The sequence below is a fragment of the Trachurus trachurus genome (genome assembly GCF_905171665.1).
Source record: "Trachurus trachurus genome assembly, chromosome: 13".
NCBI lineage: Eukaryota > Metazoa > Chordata > Actinopteri > Carangiformes > Carangidae > Trachurus > Trachurus trachurus.
In genome coordinates, this window is record NC_139892.1 from 27570457 (window position 1) to 27589332 (window position 18876).

An 18876-nucleotide genomic window follows, 5' to 3' on the forward strand; every position below is an offset into this window, starting at 1 on the left:
ACATCCAAGGGTACATCTGATTTCAATATTCACCCTGCCAGCCCTCTTCTCACGTTCAGCATGTTCTGATATCAACAACCTAGGTGACTATTGCAGGCTATTTCATATGTTCTCACTCGTTGCTAAGAAGCTCTTGTGATGTGTATATTATGGTTTCTAACAGGCCTCCAGAGAGACACAGTGCGGGGAAAGAAAGACAGACTGCAGCTGTCCGAGGTCACAGTCAGCCCTCACCACCAGGCAGTGACCCAGGGTGAGACTGCATGGAGGCCTGGACTCTGAGAACAGCTGAGGAACATGCGGGAGTCAAAAACAGAAAAGATAACCCTGCTGTGATGCATTAGCAGTCATCCACATTATATAATACCTTCTGGTGCTCAATCTGTAGCTGCACTGATTTATGTAGCAGTGTATACTTATAGGGGCCCCACAGAGGAGACATTTCACAGCGAGATGGATGATAATATTGGCCAGTCTCGTACTGTGGGAGTAAAAGCCTGGTGAATGGCTGTAACTTTACAGTGCGATTAATCCATCTCATCAAGGCCTGTATTAGGTTTTCTCTGTGAAGTGAAATAGTCCAGGGAGCTGATGTCAAGCAGGTGTTTCCAAGAATAATCCTCACGTCTCCAGTCAGTGGAAGAAACACCCACCATGGATAAATAACGGTATGAAGAAATACAGTATATGCACACAGAACTTAATCAACAGGTAATTCAAGGAAAAGCACGTCACAGCAGTGTCGACACCATTCAGGTGACCTCTGGTGCACACATCCAGTGCCAAAAACACCTCAGCTATTACAGCTCATCACCAGAGGTGACAATAAAAATATAAATATAACAATGACCATATTCTTTTTGATTTTCTGCCAAGTGGTTTTAGATCGACACATTCTTCTTGTTTTACCCCACACATTCACTATTTAGTTAATCTCACTTGCACAGTCTACTGCACATGCCAGAGACACTTATCTCACTGCCAAAATAGTCTGAAGCTTCACATTTAAATGACTCTGAAATCGGAATCAATAAAAGTATCAAGGCTGCATTTAGGAATCAATCACCAGGTGGCATTTTACATTTGACTCTAAAGGAGAAAAAAAAATCGATAAAACACTGAAAGAAAAACTCCCTGTCCCTTTTCTTCCTTTTCTTCTGCATTTTACTGGGAGTCATTCATGCCAAAGTGTGAGTGAAAGAAAGCTTCACATTACTTTCCTTACAAATAAAAAGAAGCCTCCTGGGGATTCACAAAGTTTCGTCTTTGTTTTTCTTCTAATCAGTGGCAGGAGATTTCCACATTGAAAGTAGATTAGCATACTTATTCAGAGAGAGGATCTGTGTAAATGCACAAAGTCTGTTTGAAACCACAGGGGCTGAGTGAGAAACCTTGGCCTGACAGTTCGGGGCCACAGAGTGCTGTTAAAGCCTCACTCGTGTCATTTTCCTCCAGATTGGCATTTGGGAAGGTGATGTTTATCATAACAAAAGCACATGACTATTTATTTATGCAAGTTTAAAGTCAGCAACTGCCTCTTAGCCTCAATCAGGCTTTTTACCGACCTTTCTATTCAACGCAAATATATTTACAAACTAGATACAAACTCCATGCAAAATCATAAATGTTACTGAATCTTGATTTAGGCGTGGCCAACGGATACAGCTTCATCCTTCACCCTTATCTGCTCTGTATCTGTGACAGGAACCTGGCTGGACATGCAGTGTTCAGCATCGCACTGTCACTGCAGATTCATTGATTGTGTGTGAGTGAGTGTGATTAGCGTCAGTTGAGCATAGCTGCTTCTTCTCACCAGAGGAAGCCATTCATTTCCACACAGCAATTAAAGAGGCTGTAGGGAGCAGATTTCCATACAAATTACACTAAGTGAGAGGGAATAAGACACTCTTGGCCCGGCGTCCACTCAAGACTTGAAAAATGCTCTGTAAATGTTGAGTAATGCCTTCAGAAAATAAATATTTGAGAGGGAGGATTAAGTTTTTTTCCCCCTCCATAGAGCAAATCTTCTCTGAGCGTATCCATATGTGAAATTTTTGGATGAACCCAAAGGAAAAACAAAACAACAAGTCAAGAGGGCTAAAAGGTCTCATGATTTTTCCGCAGCTTAAATAAATAAAAACAAGTGAGAGGAATTTTGAAATCCCCTAAACTATTTTTGAAATCTCTACTCACTATCTTATTTCTAAAATGGTCCAGTGCTTTTTATCAGTGTTGACTATAAGGCAAACAAATGGTTCCATTATTCAATGCAATTCAAGGCTGTTAAAAGCACGGGAGGGATGAGTGAAATGTAAAGGAATGAGACATAGAAAAAACCCAAAAAACATCAGCGGCTCCTGCAGGCTGTGCTGCTCCTGAAGTGATTGGAACAACAGAGGAACATGCCTTTGTTACTTAAAGACCAACATTTACAGAGAACTTAACAGTAGGATCCAGGGAAAATATGATGTTGCAGATGTTTCATAAACTACATAACAAATCGACGATGCATTAACAATTGTGCAACGTGCATGCTATTGTATTTGCAGGAGATGACACAGCAATCACATGGGCAGTGTAAACTCATGCTCAGAAAACTGTCACTTCTTTTGAAAGGTAAATTGGAAGGAACACCTCCATGGTTTTATGAATATACAAGATTCTGAGTGAATGTGCTCCCAGCTGTGTGAGGGCAAAAAAAAAAAAAAAAGACAATACCATAATACCAATGGGTTTCTCACTGCTGCTTTGCTATGTTGGATCTGGACCCAAAGAATGTGCTTTCCTCTCCTGGACAATGTCATTTTAATGAGGTGGACAGTGTTGTTATGGTCGATACTGAGAACCATCTGGCCGTCTCGTATCCGTGTCATAAAAGAGGTCTCCTCGGCCCAGCTGTACCTAATGTGCCTGACTCTTTGCCAGCTTTGTCCTTTTCACAGCATCACTCTACAAGTTGTTTTATCACTGGATTCCAATTGAAACCATATGTTGATTTCATTTTCCTGATGGCTAAATGAAGCTGACATTGACACTGCCTCTGGTCTGGTTCATTTAAGTCAAGATAACCACCTAAAAGAGAACAGCATGTGGCTGAATCCACCGCTTGTCTTGAAAAATCATACGGTGGAAAAACGCAGTGACAAATGTGTCTGAGGAGACTCTCAGAGCTGTGTTGACAAATATGTTTATGTTATTCACGGTGGTCTTACACTCGGGTTTCCAAGAATTACAGTTAGGAATGACCAGTGATCAGTCACAGCGTGTCTCCCATACACAACAGCAGACCACACATTAGTTAACTGCTGCATAAAAGTGACATGGAATTTTTCCAGACCATAATGTCCACTTGTGCAGTACCATCATACACAACAGAGGTCATGTGAGAGTGCAACCTGAGCCCAAAATGGCATCTAACCAAATCCCACAGCTGCCCCCAAGGGCCACATAACACCAGGCCAAATATTTCCCCTCAGCAAAACAGAAACAATGATCTGGCATGCTGCCTAATTTTAACTGCATACCGCCAAGTGACCAATATGTAGAAAGGCCTTAAAAATAAGTGACTGTGTGCTTGGACATTCTCGAGACACAGGTTCGGAGGGAGGGAGTTTGCGGACACCTGTGGCCGTCAGTCTTATTAACATTGTCTGGGGCCTGAGTAAATCCCCCCATCCCTGCAAAACAGGACGCAGCACAGGATCAACTTGCGAGGAGGTTTTCATAACGTGCCACAGAGCAGAGCAGTTACTTCTTCAATTACAGTACAGCACTGACTAAAGACTGAGGCCGAGAAGACTCCCTGAAATGGAGCCATATGCAAAGATTTGTCAAAAACACAAAGACGACTCAGACTTAGCATGTGCAAGAAAATAAATTCACAGTGTTTCAGTTTGAGGTCTCTTTTTCTTACTGCATTTGTAAACATCATTTAATTGACCAGTGAACAGAAATTGTGTTATATACGGAGGGTGGGGTGCTTATTCAGATTAATCTGTATTTAATACTGCAGTTAAAATGAAGAGAACATCTGTGCCTTTAAAAAGTCAAGATTGACTTCACGTTTCTTTTTAACTCCAGTGAAAGTAAATGGAACGACCATTTAGGACAGTATGAATATGTATGTTTACTATGTTAACATTCAATAGTCTCTGCCCAAGAGCTGTGTATTTGTTGAGGTCCATCCGTCACAGATGTCACCACATTCACTCATTAATTTTCTATAGCTGCCTCATCCCTATATTGGCCATGGGTGCTGTCCCAGCATGCACTGAGAGAATTACCACCCTGGACAGGTAGCCAGTCCATTACAGACTCAAGACAGATGGAAAGACACATTTTAAAGTCTCATCTATAAAATACTTGTTTGTGGAGGATCACATCCTCACAAAGATGAAGGGGTTTAGGGCCAGAGATCAAAAACAGCTTGTTCAAATGATGGGGATGGAACTTCTAAAAGAACAATACAACCACACTACTTCAAAGAACTGCGGAGAAAACACAAAAAAGAGCACAGTAAGATAGAATGATATTTTCTTACCTGCACCTGCATTGGTCATCTTGTTGAACATCTACAAGACAAAAGAAAGAAGAATATATCAGCAAATATGTCACCAAGCGTTGCTGTGTATCTCAATGTCGTCTTGAGCTGAAGATAACTGAAACCATGCAGAAGAGGAATGTGAGCAGCGACAATAAAATACAGATTTTGGCTTTACTAGTCTGAAAACTCCTAAAAGTATTTCACATTATTTGGCTGTGGAAACCATTAAGAGACTCACACACCCAGCTCCCTGCACTGGGGACTAGAGGATGTCTCTGTGCATTCTTCAATAGTGAAATCACTGCTGTAATGACAAAGTCAATAAAGAGTCTCCACTGCAGTAACGGTGGCATGATTTAGTTCCTGTTAACCCTGCTTGTCAGTCTGCTATTTTCACGTATCTGTTGTCAATGCAGTTATAGTATCTCAGAAAATGAACCAAATAAGAAACACCAGATGTAAACTCAAAACGCAAAAGTGTGTTCTATTTACTAAGAATTACAGTGCTGGAAAATGAGGAAAGAGAAAGAGGTGGTTCACACTATACCTGTTATATCAAAATGAAACAGAACGTTTACTTTAAACTGCACAAAACACATCTCCTTGATTTTAATCCTTGAGCATAAAATGACTGCAGAGGGTGGAGAGGGAGTCGAGGCGTATTCTTGATGTGGACCAGTCAGGATCTCTTCACTTCTCCTGCCCAGCTCTCTCCTCCATTTCCCCTGTGTGCCCCTCTGGTCTGATTTACGCTCTTGTTTGCTCGCCCTGATTCCACATTTTTCCCCCGACAGAGACAAAACGCTGCATAAAGTCCCAGCCTGCCTGCTTGTGATACTGTTGACCCTTCCGTCATGACAGTCAGTTGGCAATCAGCCCGCACGATGCTGATTCAAACTTCTATCAACATATTTGCAAAGGTTTTCTTGTTAAGTTGGACTCGACACAATAAGTTAGTTGTGTCCTGCATGGTTCATGAAGGCCACAGACCCACAGTGTTGTCATGGCAGCGGTAACGCTCGCAGTGTAAAGAAGCACTTGGCTAGATGAGCGACCTATATGGCTGCCACTTTGCTGTGACAACAAAAAAGACCTGATTGGCTGGATTAAATAGGACAGGTGGTTTTGTTTGGGTGCTATCTGTCTTCGTTACTCGCTTCTTGACACTTTTCGGCCACATGGCAATAAGGATAGAGGACTTGGGCACCTGGCAGTCCTTGTTTGATTTATTCAAATTAGGATAAAGATTTAAAGCAGTGAGAAGGAAGCAGCCAAGAAATGTCTGGCAGATCTCAACTCTGAACCACCAGGGGTGTCCATTTGGCCATGGGGTTAGCAGGCTCAACCCCTCGGTTAGCTCTGGGCACAAGAACTTAACTCTCTGACTCTTACTCAGGGGAATGAGAAGAAATACAAAGGCAGGTCATAAAAGTATGACTCATACCCTTCTATATGTATTTTTACCTCTGTTTAAACATGGACGAGGTCAGTGGGGCCTCTGAAAACTACTGATGTAGCCCTCATTATTGACTGTGAGATTTGGCACAGTCTGGCAGAATTTCATCATACATCTAAATACCTCTGTAGCTGAGTTCAAAGGCTGGGTTTAATGTACAGAAACGCTGTTGGACATTATCTGTGTCCTTTAAAAAACATAGACTACTACAGGTCTTTGAAGAGAGGGAGATAGGGTTGTCTTCTATATGATGGATCTGATAAGTTAGTCTCCAAAGACTAGCTTTAGACCCAGTTTCAGAAATAAACTTGGGAAAATTAGCACTCCAAAAACCAGATGCTGGGCCCCATAGGAGATGTGCCGGTTTGACAAGACTTCAAAGACTCAAACACATCACTCTCACTCTCTCTCTCTCTTTCTTTCTTGCCAGCCAGGAGAAAGTATTTCATACTGGTAAGCTCTGACCCACTTTAAAACACACATTGTCCTAGTTCAGTCCAATCGCAGTCAGATGGCGGACACATGTCCAAGGTTGCAGGTCAGGAAAAGTGACATCCTTCACAGAAGAAGGGCACAGGGTCCCATTCAGAGCTGTTGTCAGAGGCACAACGCACCCTTGCTTACACCAACAAGGATGTTTATATGTAGTGACAGCTCTGTGTGTGTGAATGATAGCTACTGTCCCAGCACAAATGACACCCTGCCTAAGAGTCAACAGGGCAGTTACACGACCGGTCAGTCCGAATGACAGAGCAGGGCGTCCTCTGTTCTTCCCGTCTCTGTCAACACCAATTAAAAGTAGAAGTCCTCAACCCAAATGCGTCTCTATCTTCCAGTAATAGAACATTGTGAACAGCTGGCCTCAACAAGGCTGCTGAACAGCGAGGTCAGCACAACTAATACATCCAATACACATGACACAGAGCCCAGGATTATGCTTTCGCAGCCTGGGCAACTGTTTAAAACTCAAAGAAACTTTATTTATGGTGACAGGAAAGAAAATGACAGAAACACATCCTCACATTTGAGCCGTAATCTGCGCACATGTGTAATAAAGAATTTGTACTTGAACTGTTTTTCTATCAGCTGACAAGCTGATGTATTAAAAGACTTGTTAGTCGGTATGAGGGTGATATCAGGCTCAGGACAATCAGGGAAAGAAAGAAAAAAAAAACGCTTTTATTGTAGATGATAACAGAAATTTAGAAAATTGATATCATAATAAATTCCTAACATTAATTTTTGCTTTTGGAACTACAGTACGACCTTCTCTCAAATCAAGTGATGATATAAAGAATAAACAAAAACAAGAGAAAATCACATTTCAGTGAAGATTATAGCTTTGCCTGCATGATGTGAAGCAGATTGAGGAAGATATGAGGCACATTCCAGTTGTTAGAGCTTGTACAAAGGGAGGAGGGAGTCCAAGGTTTTTCAGGCAGGTGCCAAAAACCTTCTACCAGATACTTCCATAAAACATCTCCCAGTCAAGCAGTAACTGCCTATTCAAACAGGGTGCACTGGCTTACACGTTGGGCCGGTTTATTCTTAGACTCTGAGACTGTGATTCAATCTGTATCGCATTCTCACTCCCTGCTGTCAGAAGTTTCATAGGGACTCCAGAGCTCTTATGTAAGAGTTACAGGGTACAGAAGAGGAAAAAAGACACTCTACAGTACATGTGAGACGCTGCTGACCTGCTGTTTCATCTGTTTTCACAACTCGAAATGGACAAACATTTTTTCAATGCACTTATTTGCAAGCTGGAGGAGGAAGAAGTTCATGGTGCAGGGAATTTTATAAATAGTGGACAGACCCAGGTTAACAGTTCCCTCCTGTTTCCAGTTGGTACGCTAAGCTAAGGTGACAAGCTGCTATCTATAGCTTTATGTAGACAAACATAACAATGGTGTTGACCTTCTCATATAACTGTCTGCCAGAAAGCAGTTTGTCAATTTATCTCTTAAAATTCTGTCTTATCCCATCCTTCAGAGCTCCATACAGATGATGATCAGTTTTCAGACATTGCCTTTGCCCTACAAACCTTCAGCTGTACAAAATACACATTATATTTTAACACTTGTAAGACATGAAACACTAGCACTGTGACATACATGAAATTCAATATATAAGAAATCATTGGAAAATCTGTATCGTTCGTATAACAGCCACTGATTAACAAGTGATATCATTAAACTGAAGGTTACGCTGCAGCCAAAATACTCTTGTCATTAACATCTGTCAGCATTCCCAGCTGTCCTCAAGCCAAGTTTTAACCTGCGCTGCTGCCATTTTCAAGAGGTAGTTATGGCTTCTACAAAAGAGACAGGTGGCATCTACTCTGGCAAACTGCATCTCATCTGAAGGACCCACTGCCTACAGACAAAACAATCTGTCTTTGAATCTCTGATCTAATTATGCTGAACTCTGCCTCACCCCGATCTTTACTGCTAAACAAAACAAAACCTTAATAATACTCTATAGAACTGATATGACAAAGTAACAAGCTGGCAAGCTGTCATCGAATAATATAGGGAATTATATTGTGCGCATTGAAATGGCTGTTCCCTTATATGCAGGTTGTTTGCCATTGCACTGCAGCGCAGCCATGAAGAGCGCACAAAGCACAAGCTGAAAGGCTTTGAATTTAAAGCCGCCCTGCATTCTGCAAATCTCTCAGTTGTCTGTTTCTCTTAGGGCTGTTGAATAGTGACATTTATATACTTGGTCCAGCAGTGAGTGCTGCTTGTTTAAGAATGCCTAAGCTGACCTTATTCCCAGTGCAAACCTCAAATATTTACAGATGTAGCAGGAGGAGCAGCTGTAGCAGAGAAGATGTCTGAGTTTCAGCAAACTGGTGATGAATTCATCTTAGAAAAAAAACTCTCCTTCTGGAGTGTTATTTGTGATTTTTTTTTATCCTCTTCTGTCAACACAGTGATTGTGACAGAAGGGTCAAATATGTTATTGTGAAATGTAGGTTTCACAGATTCTATTAATGAAGGAAACTGATAAGAACGCTTATGAAAATATTTTGTAAGACCATGAATCATTCCTCATTCTGTTTTTTTTCTTGCTCCTCTCTCATCGAGAGGTGCAAGAGGTGCCCACAACCACAGCTGCTCAGTGGCCGGTGGGTCTTCCAGGTGTGAACGTGTGTAACTGTGTGAGTATTGTCAGAGTATTCCTGTAAACGAGAGCCTGCCTCTCAGTGAAACTACCCTGAATACATCAATGTTAAATAAATAGATGAACAAATTGGTGTTTAAATGATGTGACCATTTCAGGTGGATCTGACCGTTGTTACACTCTACATTTTGTTGACAAACGACAAACGACTCAAATCTCAAATAAATAATTTCCTCTCATATAAAACTAGTCCAGAGATAAACAGTTGATGTACATGAAATGTTAATTTAAGATGAAAATTTCCCAGCAACAGATGGACATACGTCTTGAATTAGCAGAGAGAAATACTTTGTGCAATGCAGGAAGTAAACAGATCATGGCAGTCACCCAAAAATACTAGAGCCAGATTTGAGCTGAAAAAAAAGAAAACATGTGCAACCAGTTGTGGACTCGTTGGAATTTAGCAGCTCACAGGCTCAAAGATGACAAATGGACCACAGTACTGTGTGTGAAGAGTTTACATGTACTGTACTACACTTTACAAGTTTGATTTCTTATTGACCCAGAGAATGTTCTGGATGCCTGCAGGAAGCTGTGATGGTTTGAGAAACCTACCGTCTTCTTGGTTCTTGCTCTTGTTCCTGCTGAGGCGCAGCGAGAGGCAGATGATCTGTCTTGGCTCGGACATTCCCCTCCGTCTGGTCTTTCCAGATCCTGGTTGTTCGGGGTTTGGTTTGAAGTAGACTTTGAAACAGCACCCCACTGCAACAACATCACAACAACAATCAGGACTGGGTCGGTCTCTGTCTGGCAGAACAGGATGGACTCAACGGTGGCCAGTGGAAAAGAAAACAAGAGGCTGAGGTCAACGGCTGGGGAAGTGAAATCTTCAACTCTCAATTCAGCTTGACAGAAGCTCACAAAGGAGCTTATATGTGAGGATCTTCTTTTGAGAGGACAGAGATTACGACCTTGTCAGATATCCCAGTAAAGATGTCTTGTCTTGCCCAGTCGCCTGTCATTAGTTAAAGTAAGTGATAGTGAATGCCTGGGATGGTTATGCAGATGCCTGGGAGGCATGTAAGCCTCTGTCAACCATTCCTAATAGACCAAATCATACTAACTCCCTTCCAACACAACAGCTCCTCTGTTTGATACATACATACGGAGTCCAAAAGAGCACTTTTGTTCCTGAATGCTAACTCCAGTGGGATAATTCATGAAACATGCCACCATGAGAAGAGCCCTGTTTAGGAACAGAGTCGCATGGTCCCAGGCACAGCTTCAGAGGCACAACAGCTGTCTGTTCCTGCCGCACCATTCAGACCCGACTAGACTCCAGTATCACATCTGAGAGCTGCAAGTCTACATCATAAAACACACTCAACTCAGTGGGAGACTATAAGATGGTCCGACAAAGCCCATAGTGTCACAGACAGACTTTATCCCCATATTTCAAAAGTCACAGACGTGTGAGAGACTCACACGAGATCAACACTCTGTATCTCCCCACTGCTCCGTTTGAGAGAGCTTGTTTGACTCTAAATCTGATGTGCAACACTTTTTGAAACTGTCCAGGACATAAAATTCTGCCGAACACCTGTCGCTTACAGGTCCAAATAATCCAATAGGATTTTCTCTCAACAGAGCAAAGTAAATTGATTAAGTGAAGTTTAAAAGGCATGACCAAGTATGCAGCATACGCTTCACAGGAATGCGTACAGTACCAACCGTGACAGCGCACATACCATTAGGTAATGAAGGTTGAACTTCTGCTGCTTCGTAAACACAGAATATACACAGTCCATTCTTGATCAGCACAGTCTCACCTGTTTCTTGCGTGCAGTGCAGGGTGTGGCGGAGGGTGAAGAGCTCGCACTCAGAGCCTCCTCTATGTCCAGATTAAGTCGGTCCAGTTTCCTCATCAGATGGCTCATTGATTCTGACCACGGAGACGTCACCTGTGGAGACTCCTGTGGGTAATCAAGCAAGAACCAAGATGAGACTAGACAAGCCAACCTGTTGACAGAGCACTGAGTGAGAGACTGAGCTGATAGTGGCATGTTAATACACTCTGTGGTTCTTGTTTTATGCAGGTTGTCAGTGTTTATTTGGAAAATATGTTCACAATTATACAGACTTCTCTGATCCTTGTTTTGTTAATCACAAACCCAAAGATAATTTGGAGGTTTGTATTGTGGTGTTTCATAATTTATTAATTAATTTGGCTATTTTACATATTTGTGTGATTATTTATCCAAGTCTTTTTATTTTCTAAGCACATTATGGGCTTTTATTTTATTTTTTGTTACCATTATCTATGATCTAAATAACATTAAATATATAAATAGATTATGCACATACATTTTCTCATTGGATGTATACACTCACAGTGCTACACTTGTTGATTCTTCCTTTAATTGTTTGGCATTTTAATTTTATGCTTGAGCTAAACTTCATCAAAAAAAAAAGAAGAAAAAAAGTGTTTTGAAACTTTCAAACCTACCGACAAAGTAGAAGGGGTAGAAACAGAGGGGTTGTCCAGTAACTGGCTGCCAACTGTGTCAGACTTATCTGACACATGAGAGTTTTAAGGTAATGGAGAGCATCTGTCAATTTACTACACTGCCCTAAACTCAAATAAGAGTTACAGGCAAACTCAAAAAAGTATCTTGTAAATTGCAGATGCTACAGCAGTGGCCTGAGCTGCTGCCACACATGGAAATGTGATCTCCTCAGACGCTTCTCAGGGTGAAAGAGCAAAGGAGGAGGGCTCCAGACATGTGTGCCATACACACCATGATGGAATTCCCTGCACCGGCTTTCACTACTCCCCAGACACACAGTGTATATAAATAGACCATCCTCACACAGACAGGAGCTGTGTCTGAGGATCTGGAGGTCCAGCCTCATAAATCAGCAGGATACACCTCAGTCACCAAAACATAAATTAACATTGTTGTGTAGTGCAGAGATGTGTGTGTATGTGTATGTGTATGTGTGTGTAGAAGGGGGGAGGTCCTTGCCTATGGTGCTGTTGAGGGTCACATGATACATACTCTTCAACAGCATCATTGTGGACCGCGGGGTATTGTATCCAAGAAAATGATAAGAACTCTTTGAATTTCAACCGGGCTTCGTTGCTCTGGTCATATTTAGATATATTTAGCTGAAAACGGCTAAGGGAGAAAACAACATGTGATGAACCAAATTCCAGGCTTTAACATGTTGTGGTGGACATAACAGACAGCTCCATCTCACAGTTATCCTTCAATGTTGATTTGTTCCAATTCAATTTAAAGCTGATATACATGGACAGTTCAAGTCCCAGAAGTGGCCATCATCATCTCCATCAAAATAAACCCAAAACAACAACAAAACAATTAATAATAATTTCCTGGAATTAAAACTAAAGAGCGTGACTGAGTCCTAATTACTGCCGGCCACTTCTGAATCAAGTCAGTTTTTTTCTCCCCATTTATAACATGCACAATCATTTCATTGAAGGGACTCGTCAATAACTGCTGTGATGGGGAAACCCCCACAATGCCTTGGGACAGGGTGTGGGTCTGAGAGGCCTGAGTGAAGGGTTCTGACTTTTTATTTTGATTACAAACTTTTAGTATTTTTCACTGATTTACTGTGATTTGACTAAAATTATACAGATTATGGAAAAAAGAGAGTGGGGCTTGAATGAGTACAGGTCATCGCTGAGACCTTTAGTGAGAGCTTTTGTAATCAATGTACAATCCATGCACTGTTTACTACCCAGTCAAATGAAAAACAAGTCATTCACCTTTAGAGATCACAAACAGTGTTTAGGGTTTGGTTTCATATGTCACACTGGCACATGTCAGTCTCCTTCCTACGAGCTGCAGATCATTCTCCACGAGGCAGTACATTTTGATTATATGATTAAGGCACTGACAGACTTATATTATGTTGCATTCCTCCATATTATGATGAATTAAGGTTCTAGACACCAGACTGACTGCTGACCACCCACGGTCAGCTGACTGGCACTTGGAGAAAGTGCCTTTTTCCCCTCAATCCCTGAGGAATGACCTAAATCTGACCAATCCCCTGCTGACCTCTGAGGCCTGAGGAGGTCATCCAGGGTCACTGAGAGGAAAAAATAAAGCTTCCCTTAACTGCTCTGTCTGCCTTCCAAGCGTGGCAATGAGCAGGGAAGGTAAAAAGTTTGACACTTGATCAGGACGTTTAGACAGCTCAATCCTCTGTGCCTGCTAAACGTATTACATGGCCTTCACATACTTTCGTATAATTTGTTGTCAACACATGATAATACGGATCAATAATGAGAGCAAGATGACTCTTTGCCAGAACCTTCCTTTAAATCTGAGATTTGTAGAACCACAAGGGATCGACGAAATGTAGTTTTGTAATTTTCTGAATCCCTGAATCACAGGCTGATGACAAGGTAGTCTATCTGAGAGTTTATGAAGTGATACGGGTGTGAAGATCATTTGAGCCTGTTTCACTGTGTACTGTAAATTCACAAACTGACCCATGATCAGCAGGGGCAGACCAGGAAGTGACTGTATTCCTCTGAAAAGACAAGAGAACTGTTTGTAAATTCAAATTTGTTTTCATAGGTTCAGAACAAATCTTCATTACTGCACACCAGTGGGTGAACATTCCTTCATCTAAAGTTAAGCTACAGACTGACTGGACCACTATAAAGTGAGTATAGGATGAATTAGTATTTAGTTGAAGATTGGGAGTAAGTCACTGTGATTACAAGCACAAATGCTGAGGGTGACATAGCCTTCTTGGTCCAGTATGTCTGTCTGTGAAAGGACAATTCTGAATGTTCAGATAAGAAGCAAAAAGCTCTAGGAGATATTTGTGGGAAAAAGCCCTTGTTATTCTTAGCATAAGGACTGAAAACGTATAAGAGAAGGAAATGGAAGAAGCTGAGCATCTTGTGAGCTGGACTAATTAACCCCAGGTGTCAGACAAACCCAAATGGAAGAAACAGATGCCCCAATGTAGTGCACACTGAAGCCAAATCTGGAACACATTCACACTGTCTCTTTTCAGTGACATCCCCACAAGGTGCTGTTTAGGAATGTGGGCACTTCTTCTCAGAATGAGACAAATTCCAGAGGAGGCTTGACGCTCAAGTGAGACACTACCCTTGATTCATCTCTTCGTGCCTTTCCCCTCGATCCGGCCCCGGCAATTGTGTGGAGCCCTCATACCATGGCAACTGAGCTGGTATGAGTCAATCCTTTAGATAAATGCATTAATGTTATCTTCAAGGGACAACAATATGTGAGCTGACTATAACTTTATCAGCGCAAATTGGCCACATTGTGAACCCCAACACAGTGGCTTTGACATGGAAATGAGGAGTTAAGTGTGTGAGCTCTGGGCTCGGTGCCTAGTCTGCGCCACCCACAGAGTGCCAGAGATCACCATGGAGGTATCCAAATGTAGCAGCCGGTCATGCGAAAGGGCAACGGCTACCTGGCTACTCAGAGGAATAAATTTCACTCTTAATTTCTAGACGATGCAACGCACCAAGTGAACACAGCCACAGAGATATCTGCAGAGTGGGAGAGATAGGTGAAGATATGTTTATTTTTGGGGGCATTTAGTCACCGCTGAGCTAAATGAAGCAGGCAGGGGGGAGTCATGAGATGACAGAGTGGGAATACTAGGTATACAGTGCCCTCATATGGTTAATGCTAACAACTACATCCACAGGCTATTCCATGAATCCTCTGTGTGGATTTCTATAGTTGAGGCTAAACTGGATCCTCAGCTGTGGTCTTTGTTCTTTAATCAGACCAGCAGACTTTTATACTTTTATATCTAATGTTTATTTACTGTTCATTTATTTATCTACTGTTAGTGTTTGGGTTAGGGTTAGGTTAAGGGTTATGTTTGAAGTTGTTTAATTATATAATGCATGCTAACATTCATTCTTAATCTAAACTACTACTTTCCTAATTATTATAATCTTATATAAGGTACAGTTTCTCTCATTTATCCTGTCTTTCTAAGTTTCCACATCTTCTCATGAAATCAATGGACTTCTGTTCCTTCTCAGCACGTTGCCTGAAATTAAAGTCTTTCTTACAGTGATGCCGACTCTACAGTCCACCACATGAGACCAGGGCTTGTGGTCGGACACTGTGGAGAAGCACTGACCTGCCGTCCGTTGATAATATTTACAACAGGCTCCCCTGGATTCCCTGCATTCTTCCACTCTTCTCCAAAACAACCCATTCAGAGCCCAGTGTCATTCTGCACATAAAGTTGGCATTACTTCAACATCCAACCCGACCAACAGACAGAGGGTCTAATCTCCAGCAGCCATTTGCTCTACCTTGTTTACATTGCAGTATTATCTGCAGGGTGTTTACAAAAGCATGACAGTTAGGTGCAATTGGATCTGCTCCCTGCAGCTGTAATGGGAACCATGTCCAACACTACTGAACATATTTATAAATGTACATATGAGACTTTAAATAGGCAATAAAAAATACGGATTGGGGGTTACAGCATGGTTAAAACCAAGGTCAGGGTAGAGGTTATGTGAAAAGGGGACGGAAATGTGCCTTGACTTGTTGAAGAGAAGAGAGACATTCAGTAATTGAAGGCTAATACAGCCGGCGATGGGCTCTGTCAAAACATCGCTGCCAGCTGAGGGAGTGGAGAGAAAGCAGAAGCTGTTTGCATTCCTTCAGGAGCTGTGTTCCACCAGCTCCAAATGTAAAGCCAGTGTACTCCCTCACACTATAGGCATTATCCCAGAGTGTAGCGATGTCAGATGCAGGAAGCTTGCAGATATCAGCTCTTACAATTTTGTCTTTTCCTTCTTTGAACCAAAGGCAGTCAATAAAATCACTACATCTACAGTATTTTCTGTGTGCAAAGCGTTCTGCATTTTGATACAAATGCCGCATGTTAAGTTCTGTCTTCTCCACTTTTACTTATTTTGGGGTCATCTATTTATTTAATTTCACTTTTAGAAAATGTTTTATTTTTTTAAGTCCAGGTTAATTCATCACATGTGATGAAGGGACAAAGATAGGAAGATATTTTAAAATGGGCTAAAATCATATCTGCATATATAGTACATATTTCATATGTTATATATTGAATTTATGTTATGTAAATGATATATTACCATGTATTTTTTTTAATTAAAGTGATTTTAAAATGTTGTTCTCTTGTATTTAGTGGTAATAATATTAAAAGGATGATTTTATGCCTCTGCCTTAAAATATCTCTTCTATTTTGTTTTTAAGTGAATATACAACAGTGTGGAAACATTAACTTTAACTGTGGATGATATTAAGTCAGTTGCAACGTACCTCTTTACTGCTGGTCTCCTCCTCTGCTTCGTAACCATTGTTGCTGCCTGGGCAATCACTTCTCCTCTTTTGTTTGTCTTTGCCATTGCTCCTATGTCTGTGATTGATAAAACAATCTCTACTCTGAGACAGCTCTGGGAACACATTGTTATTGTCATCTTCATCATCATCATCATCATCGTCATCATCATCTGAGCTCTCGTTGGCAAAAGTATGGCCGTTGGCTCCGGCGGCACAAGCATTATCGGAGAAGGTGATGGACGTCGGTTTGTGCTTCACAATACGTGGGAGATCCAGGACTCTCTGGCCTAAATCAGGCCCAGATGTAGGGTCGATGAGTGGAGGAGTAGAGTTTAGATTTAGGATGGAGCACAGGTCCCCCGGATGTCTGTTGATATCGCCGTTTGAGTTTCTCTGCAGCTCTGTTTTTACACATCCACAGTTCGGATCCACCATCTGACAAGTGTGATCATGAACCTCCTGATCTGACTGACCCTCTGTGACAAGAACAGGAAGTGGAAAGTTACTACACCAGTCTTCATTTGAGCGAGGTGATGTGAGGTCAATACCTGCTTCTTGAAGCTGAGTTGAGGTCAGTGGATTCGGGTCAGGAGATGCTCCCTCAGGAGCGACTGACACTTGTCTTGGCTCCTCAGAGCACACAGCCTCGGGAAATTCACAGCAGACAAAACTCTTCTTCAGCTCTGTTTTGCCCTGATCTGGCTCAGTGAGTGAGCAGCTTTGAGCTTCAGTGAGACGATCATCCCCTCTGAGGTCTGGTGAGGCGCTCTCTGATGATGACTCCTGTGTTGAAAATGTGTGTGATCCTAAAACTGTCCGAAAGGGATCTCCCTGCAAATTCATCACAGATGGACTCTCCATTTTTGTTTTACAGTTTCTCATAATTCAAAACATAAATCCACAGGTATTTGTGCCTAATGTATCGGCTGGCCATTTTTTCATCCAAGTTGCTCCGTCAAAACCACACAGCAGATAACCTGAAACAAACAGAAGTGAAAATATGTGAATGGAATGCAATCTGAGAGATGAAGATTATTTCACCGCAGCAGAGGAACAACAACAAACACCATACATACTCTTTAGAGCGCTTCTGTGTGTCTCTGTGTCCTGTGGGTGGTTACGTTTCAGCATGCTACTGGAGTTTAATGTAAAGCTTCTAAATCTAGCTCAGAGCAGCTCTGGGTACGTGCCATCTAGCCAAGAGCTTGCTGTGAAATTCAACATCTGGCTCAGGCTGGGCTGTTCAAGTCTGGATCTGTTTCACACACGATCACGGTGACATCACTGCACAGAGGAATCCGACTGCTCTTCCCCACTCAGTGATTTACTACACACTGCACCGTTCATCAGGACAGAAGATGTCCCTGGTCGACTGTGTAACATCCCTCTCACCCCTTCATTAAGCCCTTCTTTAAAACACAACTTGGACGGGTCTGACGTTCACATAGGCTAAAACATAAAACAACATAAAAGAAACAATTGTACATTTGTGCCGACAGATTACGTCCTTGTTCATCCTTAAAGTCTATCATTAGCAGACTTTTTCAGATGAGTTCACAAAACACAAAGGAGCAAGAAACTTTCAGAGTAAGGATGTCCTACTGTACATGAGATCTGCTGAGAGGAATCAACATCATGTTGTGACAGCAAAATACTTAATTGTAAAGTTTTGAAGCTCAGGGATTCTTATAGAAAACAAACAGTTATTTTATATCATCTAATATAAAACACAGCTACAGAAAGTAAATGTCTGTTAATTTTGCACACGTGGATCTCTGCTGTTACTGTGAGAAAGCTGCACTTGGCAGTGCCTTTACCATGGCCTTGAGACACTTGACACACACTGCCACCCACACAAACACGCACATACGCAAACACACTCTTTTGCCTTCGGTGAAACAAGCAGATAAAGCAACCTCGTAGACAAGGACAAAACTCTTATATTAAAGTTCTTATAAATCTGTCACAGTGATCTGACCATAGTTTCACACACTGACGTTACATAATAAGTAAATGAACGCTGTATAGAGCCTGCTGTAAAAACCTGTCCTTACATGGCAAATGTGAAATGCGTGTACAGGAGATTAGGGCTCGTTCCAAGAAACCCCTCTTTAAAAAAAACACTATGCAAAGAAGGTCTCATTATTCTCAGATGAATGCAGAGCAGGTTTAAATGGAGAGAAGAAGTCACAGAGTGAAAATGAACTGGGAAGGCTTAAGTACAACTTATTTAAGAGTGAAAAAAGCATCCGTGTTAATTTTCAAATGAAAGGTTGTGAACAAGTTGTTTCATGTAGGAGCAAAATATAGTAAAACGTTCACAACTCAAAACAAGTGTTGTTTGATCCTGCACTTAATTGTTTCTCTAGATTTCATAT

The 18876-nt window shown here is 41.6% G+C and overlaps 1 protein-coding gene across 2 annotated transcripts in view; it reads right to left on the bottom strand.

Annotated features, from left to right (window-relative positions):
• The window catches only part of stard13b (StAR related lipid transfer domain containing 13b), a 56636-nt gene that overhangs the window by 37501 nt on the left and 259 nt on the right, over positions 1-18876 (bottom strand). The window contains exons 2-5 of one of the 2 annotated variants that reach the window (XM_083985341.1): positions 16478-17475; positions 10958-11101; positions 9744-9890; positions 4541-4571 (exon numbers count right to left, since the gene is read on the bottom strand). In XM_083985341.1, the coding sequence (XP_083841467.1) occupies positions 4541-4571; positions 9744-9890; positions 10958-11101; positions 16478-17380 (1225 nt within the window). In that variant the 5' untranslated portion in view covers positions 17381-17475. The remainder of the gene's footprint in view (positions 1-4540; positions 4572-9743; positions 9891-10957; positions 11102-16477; positions 17476-18876) is intronic. The other variant, XM_083985342.1, reaches the window with a different exon arrangement.